Source organism: Mustelus asterias, chromosome 22 (genome assembly GCF_964213995.1).
Source record: "Mustelus asterias chromosome 22, sMusAst1.hap1.1, whole genome shotgun sequence".
Classification (NCBI taxonomy): Eukaryota; Metazoa; Chordata; class Chondrichthyes; order Carcharhiniformes; family Triakidae; genus Mustelus; species Mustelus asterias.
This window is the reverse complement of record NC_135822.1, coordinates 5,955,116-5,969,273: the sequence shown is the minus strand read 5'-3', so window position 1 is coordinate 5,969,273 and position 14,158 is coordinate 5,955,116. Positions and strand designations below refer to the sequence as shown.

General features: G+C 39.4%; 1 protein-coding gene across 4 annotated transcripts in view; it reads left to right on the top strand.

Moving 5' to 3' along the window:
- Positions 1–14,158, top strand: part of clstn1 (calsyntenin 1) — a 75,910-nt gene that overhangs the window by 16,925 nt on the left and 44,827 nt on the right. For all 4 annotated transcript variants that reach the window (XM_078238694.1, XM_078238692.1, XM_078238691.1 and 1 more), the window contains exon 2: positions 12,456–12,578. In XM_078238694.1, the coding sequence (XP_078094820.1) occupies positions 12,456–12,578 (123 nt within the window). The remainder of the gene's footprint in view (positions 1–12,455; positions 12,579–14,158) is intronic.

Genomic DNA, 14,158 nt, shown 5'->3' with positions numbered 1-14,158 from the left:
ATAGAACATAGAACATTACAGCGCAGAACAGGCCCTTCGGCCCACGATGTTGCACCGACCAGTTAAAAAAAAAAACTGTGACCCTCCAACCTAAACCAATTTCTTTTCGTCCATGAACCTATCTACGGATCTCTTAAACGCCCCCAAACTAGGCGCATTTACTACTGATGCTGGCAGGGCATTCCAATCCCTCACCACCCTCTGGGTAAAGAACCTACCCCTGACATCGGTTCTATAACTACCCCCCCTCAATTTAAAGCCATGCCCCCTCGTGCTGGATTTCTCCATCAGAGGAAAAAGGCTATCACTATCCACCCTATCTAAACCTCTAATCATCTTATATGTTTCAATACGATCCCCTCTTAGCCGCCGCCTTTCCAGCGAAAACAATCCCAAATCCCTCAGCCTCTCCTCATAGGATCTCCCCTCCATACCAGTTAGTGCTTTGTACTTTGCAAGCCACCCAGAATTAGAATTAAATGGTTTTATGTTTAAACTTTCCCTTTTTAAAGAACATCCTGCAAACGCCTAGCCCTTTCTTGAATGAACATTGAGACAATTTTAAATTTGTTCAATCCAAATGATTAGCAGGTTTTTAATGTCTATCATAATTCCACTCTGAATCACTAGGTTTCACTTCAACCATGTTGCAAACATACTGTCATGGATCTGCCTAGCGACAGCAGTAGCCAGCATTCAAGGGGGATGACGAGATGAGATATTTCCCATTAATGAGATCAGCAGACAGAATCAATCCAGTCTAAATAGCTATCATCAGGAAACAGGCGACTAAAATCAGTGGAGGAATACAGGTGTTAATTTTGAGAGTCATGGAATGGGAGAGATGCAGACAGCCCAAATACACAAAGGAGAAAATCGCAGCGAACCAGGGTATAATTGCCAGCACCTGCAGAAGCAGGCAGGCTAATTTAACATCTAACAGAAAAGGCATTGCAACATAAGAGCTGGAGAGACCAGTTTACAGCTCAGAGTCTGAGGCCATTTTAACATCTAAAGTCTTGGAGCCAAGGTAGTGCAGGAACCTTTGCAAAGCTAGTTTAAATATCTTCTCTGGACCAGGAAAATACATTTCCTAGATTTGATTGTCCACCTTGTATTGTGTGGTAACGATAAGCTGGATTTGAGTTAAAAATGTGTTTAATTTGGATGTTGTTTGGGAATGGGAAAGTATTAAGGAGTATCGCAGAAACTGTGTTTAATACTTGATGAATTTCATTGCCTTAAGAGTGTTATAGTCCTAGTTGTGTGTATTGTCTTTTTAGTTTAATAAATAGTCTTTAGTAATTGTTATATGATGACTGGACTGGTTATTCTCACTGGGGATTTCATGTGACTCTTCACACTATTCCAAAACAAAACTATATACTACCACAAACTGGTGTTTCAAGTTGAAACGTCCTTACAGGTAAACGTCCGCATGGTTTATGACAACTGGTATGTTAAACTAATCTGGAAAATGGATCTTCCGCTGTGATTCTCTGGCCTCCTTGCAGCATTTTTCTCAGTAGTGGGAGGCAGTGCGCAGTTGGCCAGCGGCAGGATCTTCTGCTGATGTCAGTGGGATTTCCCGTTGAATCCACCCCAAGCCGCCGGGAAATATGCAGTGGAGGTGTTCCATTGGTGGGATTGGAAGATCGTGTCCATCTTGTAAATACATTTAATTTTGACGGCTGTAGGCCAAAATGTGAGCAACCTGAACCTGTCTCTTAGCTAGAATAGATACAAAGTTCTGGGAGTGACTGTAGTTTGACATTTTTTCTATTGGTTTGTGCTGAGTGGTTCTATGTTGGCACAATCAGAAGGTTATGGCTTCTTGTCTCAGACCAGGATTTGATCACTGTATTGGTGCATTAGTGCATTGCTAGGCACTGCTTCATTGTCAGTGTCGACTTTGGATCAGTTGTCTGTCAAGATGGATATAATGTTATCTTTGGCATGATGGAAAGAGCAGCAAGAAGTTCCTTGATCAATATTGATCCCTCAACTAGCATCAAATGAGGACGAACAGGACATTTGTCTCATTGATAAAAGCAAAATACTGCGGATGCTGGAATCTGGAACAAGAACAGAAAATGCTGGAAAATCTCAGCAGGTCTGACAGCATCTGTGGGGAGAGAATAGAGCCAATGTTTCGAGTCTAGATGACCCTTCATCAGAGCTGATTGTCTCATTGTCAAATTGTCTCATTGATTTGTGTTTTGTTGTGGGCAGATTGACCACTCTTTCATGCAAACAATAGACAATCATCCCCGTTCCTGATTCATTGGCTGTGAAAAGTGCTGTGAAGCACTTTTGCAATTCCCAGTGACATGACTTAGTGATTGACTTATGTCCAGTTTCTTCATGACCAGTGTATTGGAACTCTCAATTTGTTTAGAACATTACTATAGTTAAAAATTAGCTGGTGATGCATTGTGTTTTGATGGCTGCTAACATAATTCTAGAATAAAAGCTTGCAGTATTCCAAGGCTGGGTGGAGCTTGAGTGATCTCTGGCAAGACCTAATTAATTTGTTGCATGGGCAGTTGCAGGCCTGCAAGAACGAAGTTGGTTTGTTTAGAATGTAAGGCTTGTATATTTTTTTTAAATCGACTATTTCAGTTTTCAAGTCAATACATAAAGCTGTAACAACAAGGCCAGTGTTTTGAGCAGTAAACCTATTTTAGAAAATGTATAGCCTGAGGGATTATGAATAGCTGATCTGTGAGAAATAAAACAAGACTTGATAGAAAATGCCAAGGCAATATTGAATGTCTGGGTGTGTCATTTTGTCTGCCTCGCCTGCTTCGACAGCCACTCCTCAATAGGTGCGCGAGATTACTTATTTCAGCATGTCAGTACTTTCGGGTTTTTTTTTAAAGCAATCCCAGAAGCGATATGTTTGAACAAGTGCTATGCACGTGTTTTCTGCTACATTAAGAATAGTTTGTCCACTGAGTTTTTGAATTGTGTTGAGATGCCATCTTGCGGATCAGATGTTAAACTGAGGTCCTGTCTTCTCCCTCTGGTAAATGTAAAAAAGAAACCACATCACAATCCAAAGAAGAGCAGGGTAGCTTTCTCCCTCGGTGTCCTGGCCAAAATTTACCCGTCAATCAGCATCACTAAAAACTTGTCTGACCATTTATCTTGGTGCTGTTTGTGAGATGTTGCTGTGTGCAAATTGGCTGCTATTTCACAAGTCTGCAATTTAAAAGCGCTTCATAAGCTCTAAAGTGCTTTAGGAGACCCAGAGGTCATAAAAGGCACCACACAAATGCTGCTAGACTTTTCTTAATCCGCTCTCGTGGATTTAGTGTACTGATTGCAGATTATCTCATTGTCTCAATATCTGCATTCCATATGTTTAACCGTTGAAGGCTTTTGGTAAAGATGTAAAATTTGCCTTGACTTTTTTTGTTATTAGTGATGAAAAAACAGTTAGAAATGGTAGAATTTAGAATCAGTAATGGATTATCTGCAATGGATAATTGTCAGTTGCAATGTCAATTTGTTTTAGGTTTGGGAAAGAATCTTGCTGTCAAACACTCCTAATTCACATTGCAAAGAATGTGTGTAGTGTAACTGTGTCTGTGAGAATCTGTACTGCACATTGTGAAACAGAGAACATGACAACTCTTCTGAAACATTCTTAATCATTTTTAAATACATATTAAATGTCTGTTGGCTGTAAAATTTAACACCACTAGTTGCTTACTGTCTTTACACTTCCAGTTGTCCCACAAAGTCCTGGTGAGTTGGTATTTATAGGCACATTCTGGAAAGTGTAAGAATATTTGATCTGTGCTAGAACTAAGGACTGACAACTTTAATGTAGTTGCAAGTGTTTTGTTTGAGAGATGGCTTGAATTTCTCTGGCTTTTCAACCCCATTTTCCCCCCAGCCAACTAACCAACCAACCAGTTGGTAGCACACTTACTCAGAGTCAAAGTTCTGGGATCAAGTCCTGATTTAAAGCTTGAGGACAAAAATCAAAGCTGGTGCTCCAATGCAGTGTTAAGGGAGTGTAGCACTGTCAGAGGTGTTGCCTTCTGGATAAGACATTAAACTGAGGCCCTGCCTGCTCTCTTGGGTGTAAGTAAAGGATCCTATTTCCCTAGTGTCTTGGCCAATATTTATACCTTAATCAACATTGCAAAACTGATTATCTGGTCATTATCATATTGTTTGTGGGAACTTGCTCTGTGCAAATTAGCTGTCATGTTTCCTATCTTACAACAAAGTGCTTTGAGACATCCAATGGTCATGTAAGGTGCTATATAAATGCAGGTGTCTTTTTTTTATGAAATTCATTTTTGTTTTTAAAACCTGCCTGATACCAGTGATGCTGTTGTGAACATTGTGTTGGAGTAGGGTTTGGGGGAAAACAAGTTTTCTGCCAAATCATTATTTGTCAGTTCTATCAGTTCATATGGGTATACTGAGTGACATTGCAGCTGATTGCTTGTCAAATGATTTGCTGCTTACTGTCTGGTTTTGTGCGTGACAAATGGCTAATTGCTCGAGTTATCAGAAAGCTGCTGACACTGGAGGCATAGAAAGACCATTGATCTAGCCTCTGATAGAAAAGTGAAAAGATTGGGAAAACCCACAATAACATTCAAGTGATGTCTATGGGACAAGTGCAGTGCAGTTCTTCCAATTTCTGGCAAATAATTTTCTGTATCTAGTATTTATTCACCATATTTTCTTTGAATTTTGTGGGCCTTTATTTAGATACTGAGTCCAAAGATGTGTGGGTTAGGTTGATTGGCCATGCTAAATTGACCCTTGTGTCTGGGGGATTAGCTAGGGTAAATGCGTGGGGTTACGGGAGTAGGGCCTGGGTAGGATTGTGGTCGGTGCAGACTCGATGGGTCGAATGGCCTCCTTCTGCACTGAAGGGATTCTATGATTACTCCCTTATCACCCTTCCTTTTATTGACAGGACACACAAGTGGATGCAGTTTATAGGTTTTGAGACCCTCCTGTACCTTTGCCAAATTATCCTTTTATATTCAAGTGTGAAGAATTGTGTAAAGTGAGCGTTTTGATGTGTTCACCCTCCTTTGATCTGATTTATGGGAGAAATGTTGAAGTTAATTGTTCTCCAATTCTACTTTCACTCCTAGCTGAATTCCCCAGGGACAGGAAACAAATTCAAAATCTGGTCTTGTAGGTCAGTTGCAAACACATCTATACCATTTGAGATATTCTTCAAGTTTGAGCCAAGTATTTTCAATGTGCCTCACTTATAAAGCATGGCTGGTAAATAACTTTGGTAAGATATTAAACTTTCCCTTGGTGTGTGCCAGATGGAAATTGCATTGGGTATATATCAAGTTCTTAATTTGCGTTCTAAAATTTGACATTCTGTACAGTTGTTGTTGCATTCAAATTCTGTACAATCGTGATTGACTGCGGATGAACAAAAGAACAGAAATTGGCCACTCAGCCCCTCACCTGTTCAGGTATTCAATGAGATGAGGGCTGATGTGTCACCAAACTCCGTTAGACTGTTTTTGCACCATACCCCTTCATACCATAGTTAACAAAAAATCTTTATCTCTAACTTTAAATTAATAATTGATCTAGCATCAGTTGAGAGTTTCCAAACTGTCCTTTTGTATCGAGGTATTTTCTAATAAAGGCCTGGGTCTAATTTGTGACCCCTGCCTCCTCATCCTAGATTCCCCAACTCGTAGAAATCATTTCTCTATCTACCCTGTCTGTTACCCCTTTTAATAGCTTGAAGACTTCGATCAAATCCCCCTTCACCTTAATTCTAGGGAAAATGACCATATTTTGTCTAACAAAAATGCTGGAAAGCAGGTCTGACTCCATCCGTGGAGAGAGAACAGAGCCAACGTTTCAAGTCTGGATGCGTTGTTGTCAGAGTTCTCCTCTGACAATAATTTGCTTTTATGTTAGTTCATGTAATCTCTCCTTGTACTTCAACGCTTGGGAATCCAAATATCACTTTTTAAATTTGATTTATTATTGTCACATGTATTGGGATACAGTGAAAAATATTCTTTCTTGCGTGCTATACAGACAAAAAATACCGTCATAGAGTACATAGGGGAGAAGAAAAGGAGGAGGTGCAGAATATAAAGTGTTATAGTGATAGCTAGCGTGTAGAGAATGATCAGCTTAATATGTGGTAGTCTGATGGCAGCAGAGAAGAAACTATTCTTGAGTCAATTGGTACATGATCTCAGACTTTTGTATCTTTTTCCCGATGGAATAAGGTGGAAGAGAGTATGTCCAGAGTGCTGGCTGCTTTTCTGAGGCAGCGGGAAGTCAATGGATGGGAGGTTGGTTTGCGTGATGAACTGGGCTACATTCACAACCTTTGTAGTTTCTTGTGGTCTTGTTCAGAGTAGGAGCCATAACAAACTGTGATCCAGGTGGAAAGGATGCTTTCTATGCTGCATCTGTATCGTTCAGTAAATCTACACTGGACTTCATCCAAACCATGTCTTAAAGTGTGTTGCCCAGAATTTGCAGTACTCCATGTGTGCGCCTCCCAGGGCTTTGTATAGCTGCAGCATTACTTCTATCCTCTTGTATTCTAGTCCTGTCAGTATAACAGCCAACATTCCAGTTGATTGATTTATTTTCTGTACCTGTTCATGACATTTTAATGATCCATGTGCCAGGATTTCCGAATCTCTTTGAACCTTCATTGTTCCTAACTCTTCACCATTTAGGAAGTAGTCTTGTTCTATCCATTTTTTAGGTACAAGTAGATGAGATTTCATATACCTACATTGAAGCTCCATTTGCCATAGTTTGTCCATTCTCTTGCTATTCATATCTATTTGTAATAGATGCTTCCATCTGCACTGCTTATATATCCAAATTTGCCGATGGTACAGATTACAATTTTCTGTTATAAATATGGTGAGTAGTTGAGATCCCAATATCTTTGTGTTACCACTAGTCACATCCTGCCAATTAGAGTACCTGTCCCTTCCCCAGTTCTGTCCCCTGACATTCAACCAATTTCCTAATCTGATCAATAATTTGCCTTTAATTCCATGGGTTTAAACTTTAGCTAACAGTCTTTGAGAGGCTTAATTAAATGTCCAAATCAATTATATAGACCTGCGCACTGAATGTATTAGCAACTAATTAATCATAAAATATAGTGTCAAACATTTGGTTTAAAGCTGGCTCTGGATCATGTTTTAAATATACCAAGACAGCAAAATATATCATCTGAAGACTGTTAAATCTTCAGTGTAACTGCAGTCAATGCGGAGCTGGTGCAGTTAATGTACAGCCAATCTGCCCGTTCTAACACAAACTTCTTAAATTGTGGACTTTTATACAAATCAACAAGTTCATTTTAAACTTTGCTATAACTTTCTTGCATGTGTGTTTTGAGAAGTGTTTCGTTGTTACAGTTTTGACCAAGGTCTTGATGTTCACCTGCTCAACTATTTAAATGAAATCCTCCAGTTGGCACAATTTTTAAATAGCAGGAGGATTTTGCCACTTGGCTTGTGTGCAGCATTTTTCTTAATGATCAAGTTGCTTTTGGCAAAGGGAATTTGTGCAGCAAATTGTCTCTTGACCAGTTAAAGGCATACTGCAGCACCTGGATTCAATTTGAATACCAGCTGCAGAGTGATGTTTCTTGGAGAAGATTTCAGTTCTGCTGTAGAAACATATTAAATATTTTTCACCATTACTTGAAAAACACTGCCCACTACCTCTTTAGGGAAATGAAGAATGGCCAATAAATGCTGCCTTGCTGATGATGTCCCACATCTCACAGTCTGGTATTGCACAGTCTTTCTGAAAAAGACAAATTGGAGAGTTGTGCTGAAGATTCTGTACAATTTCTAGTCTCCAGAAATTGGAGAAAGTGTTACCTGAACGCCTGGCACTCCTTCCACAAGAAAGGAAAATCGCTATGGATTCTTTGTGCATCAGCTAGTAACTAGATTTAAAGTCCAGGAGCAGTGCAAATCAGTATACTTGTGGCACTTTTCATCTTCAATACTATTTTAGTGCACGGCTAGATACGGTTATTCTGTTGTGCCATCTGTTTGATGGAAAAGAATATTCAAAATGTTTTGCATAAAAAGTAATTTTTGTTTTCTGAGAAAATATTAGTGAAGCAGTCCACCAACAAAATTAATTTGGTTCTGCTAAATCTGTATGGTTAGATTAACTCGTACGTTTTTCCCTTTATATATGTCAATTTTTAAAATTATACAAGGTACGTGCTTTGTGTAAATTGAAGACGCTATGGAATGCATTTGCAAAAACTTTATGAAGGTGCTTTTGAAATGCATCTGAAGGCAGTGTTAATTTTTACATGTACACTAATGATACCAGTGCACTGCTACACCTAGTGACTCCTCCACTGCTGAATTATCAGACACCATATCCAAAACCAGTACTGAATGAGCAGAAATTTTCTACAATTATTCTAATCTACAATTCTACTATACAATTTTCTACAAAATATTGGAAAAAATGAAGCCATTGTTTTTGATCCCTGGTCCAAACTCTGATCCCTAGCTAATGACACCATTCCTCTCCCTGGAAATAGTCTGAGATTACGCCAGATTTCACAAATCTTTTGTTACATTTGACCCCAAGAAGACGTGCTGGTTAGGTGCATTGACCCGAACAGGTGCCGGAGTGTGGCGACTAGGGGAATTTCACAGTAACTTCATTGCAGTGTTAATGTAAGCCTTACTTGTGACTGATAAATACATTTTTTCTGACCTCCTGTCTGTACCATGACTAAAACCACCTATTTCCACTGCTGTAGCATTGCCTGACTTTATCCCTGTCTCAGTTCATTGCTGCTGAACTCCTCATTTGCGCCTTTGTTACCTCGTAGTTTGATCAGTTCAGTGCAGTCCTGGCTGATCTTCTACATTCTACCGTCTGTAAATTGTGGTCATCCAAAACTTGCTGCCTGTGATTTGCTAGTCCTGTTCCCCTCACCCTTGTGCTCGTTGGTCTACACTGACTCCCAGTTGAGCAAGGTCTTGATTTTTAAAATTCCCATCTTTGTTTTCAAATCCTTCCATTGAGGCCTTGTCCCTCCTCGAATCACAGAATCTCTGTTTAGAAAAGGACCTTTGGCCCATCAAGTCTGCACCGACATGTGAGAATATCTAACCTACCTACCTAACCCTATTTACCAGCACTTGGCCCATAGCCTTGAATTTTTTTTAATTCATTCATGGGACGTGTGTGTCGCTGACTAGCCAGCATTGATGTATAGGCCATCCAGCCATGCCTTACTCCCTTGAAATTTAATACAGCTGTACTCCCTTGGACTTGATTGTTTTGCTGTATTATGCTGTGTCCATAGCCTGCTAACAGTCTGTGCCCCCTCCCCCTGCCAAATTAGTTTAAATTCTTTTTAACAGCACTAGTAAATGCACCCATCCGATCTCTAACATCTTCCAGCTCAACAACCTATCTACACTGTCTATCTAATTAACTACCTATCTATCTAATTCTGGTCTCATGTCTTCCCAGTCATAATTGATATACCATTGGTGGCTGTGTCTTCAGTTGCCTAGGCCCCAAGATAATCTCCCTACACCTCTCCACCTTTCCAGCACACTCTGCCTCTGAGACACTTCTCTTCAACCAAGCTTTTGGTGATTTGACTTGATATCTCCTTGTGTGGCTTGGTGTCGCACATTTTTTTAATAATGCTCCAGTGAAATGTCTAACATTACATTAAATAGCTATAAATTCATGTTGTAGGCAAACATTCTGTAGCCAATTTGATGCAGCATTGTCTCAACACTAAAATGGATAACTAACCTATCTCTGGCGGAGTTGGTTGAGAGGAATAGTAAGTAGCCAGGACACAAGTGTGTTCTGCTCTTAGAAAATTGCTTGATATTGTACCAAGTTCATTCTGTCAATCAAAAGAAAGTACCACTCATACCCCGAAATAGCAGCCTAAGTTAAATACTCAAGTCTTGAGTGCAGTTTGAATTCGCAATCTTCTAAATGGTCCGAACTGAGCAAAGTTGGCACAGACATTAAAATTAATTGAAGATGCAAGTTGAATTGAAAAGTTTTGCAATTAAAAATGTTCTTCATGCATTGTTAATCCAATTTTCAGATTGGCTTCCCGTTGTTGCAAAGATGAATGAGTATTGCAAAGCAAACTTAATGGAGCATGGTGTTTGAATGCCCTCTTTTGTCTAGAAACTAAGGTTCAAATTCAACCAAAATAGATCTTTTGTAAGAATCATAGAACCCCTACAGTGCAGAAGGAGGCCATTCAGTCATCGAGTCTGTATCAACTCTGACAAAGTATCTTACCCAGGCCCTCTTTCCCCCACCCTATCCCCGTAACCCATGGCTAATCCATCTAACCTAAACATCTTGGGAACACTAAGGGGCAATTTTTTTTACCATGGACCAACCACCTAACTCGCACATCTTTGGACCGTGGGAGGAAACCGGAGCACCCAAAGGAAACCCATGCCAACACTGGGAGAATAGTCACCCAAGACCTGAATTGAACCCAGGTCCCTGGTGCTGAGGGGCCGCAGTGCTAACCACCATGCTGCCCCTGAGAATCCTAAGTGCTCATTTTCCCCACTGAGTTTCTGGCAGGTATAAATTTACGTTTAAAATTGCTGCACCAACATTGTAGTTTTGAGGATGTGTGTGTGAGACATGGGCATCTTGTTCTGAGTTTAGATACGTTGAGGTGCCTTTTAATGTAGTAAATACCCCAGTGTATAAATAGCTGGTAGGAGAGAGGAGGGGGGGGGGGGGGGGTTTGACCAAACAAAAGTTTGGAGTTTATTTATTAGTGTTGCAAGTAGGCTTACGTTAACACTGCAATGAAGTTACTGTGGAAATCCCCTAGTCGCCACACTGGTGCCTGTTCGGGGACACACAGAATTTAGGATGGCCAATGCACCCAACCAGCACATCTTTCGGATTGTGGGAGGAAACCCATGCAGACACTGGGAGAACTTTCAGACTCCGCTCAGTCACCCAAGCCATGAATCGAACCCAGATCCCTGGTGCTGTGAGGCCATCGAGGAAGATTTTAAAGATATTGAACGAAATAAGATGATTTAGGGAATTTCATTGTGCAGGATTGAGACCAGTGGAGACTGCTGAACAAAGAATTGTGAAATAGACCAGAATGGAAGAGCAGTAGGCAAGGACAGAAACATGCAGTGGTAAAGGGCACAGACAAGGTGGGCAAGTTCAGTGCTGCTGAATTCTTCCAGAGGCAATCTTGGCTTGTAAATGAAATCTCAATTTTTCACCAGGGCTTTTTAAAATTCATTTGTTATACGTGAAAGGCAAGATATTTTCAGTATGAATATTTTTCCCAAATATTTCAGTGTGACTGCACTTGTGTTCATTGTCCATTGAAGCTGATATGATTTTGACCTACTGGTTAATAGCAACCTGCAATTAAATATTTTGTGTAGAATTCCTTCTGATGGATGTACATGAACTTCTGCTCCCTGGACAAAAATGGGGAATGCTTCTGGTAGCTTATTGTGACATTGGATTGGAACTCCATGATCTATTAAGAATTAAATACAGAATGACTGCTGACCAGCTGCCTTCAAAGTAGTAACTGTTAAGGATTTTATTAGAATGCATTTGGGTTGAGGATGCTTTATTTTTTTTAAAAAGTACCTTTTATTTCAAGATATTTGACTTTTCACTCCCAAGCCCGCTATCCTTGCAAGCATTCCCACTAATCTGGACCAGTTTCCCCTCCTTTTTATACTAGTCACTATCCCCACCGTGTTTCTTTTTGCATTAGACAGGAGCTGACTTTTGTAATTGTAAATAGATAATCCTGAATTAATGAAAGATGATATATTCTGGTGCTTGATCTTAGTCTATGTCTGTTAATCCAACTGTTAGCTAAATAGTTTGTGAGAGAGACATCAATTCCATGCAAATCTCTAATGCCTTTGGTCTGAGAATGACCCAGCTGCATATTCATTAAAGTGTCTCTTGTACAAAACCTGCACTTCACGTACAAGTGAAGCAAGTGTGTGCATGCAAAATATACACACCTATATGTACATGTGTATATGTGCATATGTACATATACACATATATGCATCCTGGTTGAGAGCAGCCACACAGACCCAGTCCTGCCAGTTAAACGATGTGACTGAACAAATAGTGTGGCAATATTTAAATTTAAGATGACCGCCAACCAGTCGTTCTTGCCAGTTTTATTGCAGTCGTGAGAGTAGCCGTAGCTTTGGAGATCAATAATTGTATAGGTATCATCTTTGAAGGATCATGTTGTGTCACTACTTTGGGATGCCTGGTCGTTTGGATTGATTGAAGTCTCAGAGCTTCTCTTTGTGCAATGAATAAAAATATTTCTCAATTTGGTATGTGTGTTCAAAATTTAGATTTTTCTCTTTGATCAACCATCAATATTTTCTTTTCTGCTGTAGTTAACAAGCACAAACCATGGATAGAAACTACTTATCATGGCATTGTAACAGAAAATGATATCTCAGTCCTGCTGGATCCGCCATTAATTGCCTTGGATAAAGATGCACCTCTTCGTTATGCTGGTATGTAAATTGATCTGTAAATGTGTTCCTTGCATCAAAATGCTGAATTACGTATTTCAATGGGAAATGTGTTCTGAATATGGCACCTAAGATTTGTTTTATTATTGACCTGGAAACTATAAATGGTCTAAAATCTACATCAAAGAACTGAATTGTGACTGAACTTGATTTAAGAACATTGTTCCCAACTATTCCAGGTGTTAATGCTGGAATCCATGGATTTCTTTGGTGGCTTTTCTTTAGTAGAATTACAGTTGGAATCGTAGAATGGTTAGAGCACAGAGAGGGCCATTTGGCCTGCCATGTCTATTCCAGCTCTCTGGGAGAGCAACTCGCCCTAGTCCCACTCTTTCTGCCTTGTTCTTGCCATCAATAAAATGGATGGACTCATTAAACAAAAAAACTATATAAACTTTTGAGTCTTGCAAAAATCTTGGGTGTAGCTTTTTTTAAAATTTTGCCAAGGGTGTAGAACCCAATAAAATAATTGTAAGATGTAAATAATTCTGTGCTTAGTCAATATCACTCCTCGCTTTTATATAACGCCACAAAAACTTGGTTACATCCTTAGTCTTTCCCTACTGTCTCTAGTGTATGCAATATAAAAATAAATTAATTAATCAGAAGGCAAGTTGTTTTCTACATGACAAACAAAATAGTGTGGATGCTGGAAATCTGAAATAAAAAATGCTGGAACTAGTTGGATCTGGCAGCATCTTTGGAGAAAGAGTTGATGTTTGAGGTCTGGTGTTTTCATCAAAAGAACCAGTTCTACCATCCCAATGTCGGTGCAAGGTTTTATATAAATTAAAAACACAATATTTGAAAAAAGATTGTTAGGCTTAAGATTACCTTAAACATAAGACCTTTGCACAAAGTGCAGGATAGCCAAGTTTAATTGAGGAAATTGCTACACTTCAAGTACTTGGGTGATTAATTTTGTGGTTTGATTACTTGTATTTCTCTACCTTTCCCTTTCTCTCCTGTATATCAAGTGACAATTGATTGAAGCCAAAACAGCTTCCAGCATTAACTAAAGCAGAACCAATCCTTCAGGCCGCTTCTGGGGGTGCCAAAGCCTATACAGCAGAGTATGAACTCGAGGAATTCTCTACATATAGTAGCGTTTTACTCAAAATTTTTGGAACATGACAGCTGGATAAATATTTTAATTTTCTGCAAATGTGTAACTAAATCGAACCAAAACATTAAGTAGCTGCTACCAAAAAAATCATAGCTGCTTAACCCCACTGCACAGCTTAGTCTGTCATGGTTGACTTTCTATTTCAATATATTTTATTTGGGTAAAATGCACGTGCACATTTTTAAGTTTGTTGAAGTGCAGAGGTAATGTTAGTGCTGAGTAACATTGGATGCAGCACATTATATTTTTCATTTTCTTTCACTGTAGTGTCCATTTAATTGAATTTTCAAGTTTCCCTCTGTACCTTGCAGTTGGTACGAGCAGTTAGCATTAGTAATTGGGGATAACTCAAAAGCACAGAATTTATGAAACAAGAATCCTCTCCATCTCAATTTTGGAAATATCAAACATTTCAGTTACCGATGAACACCCTTCA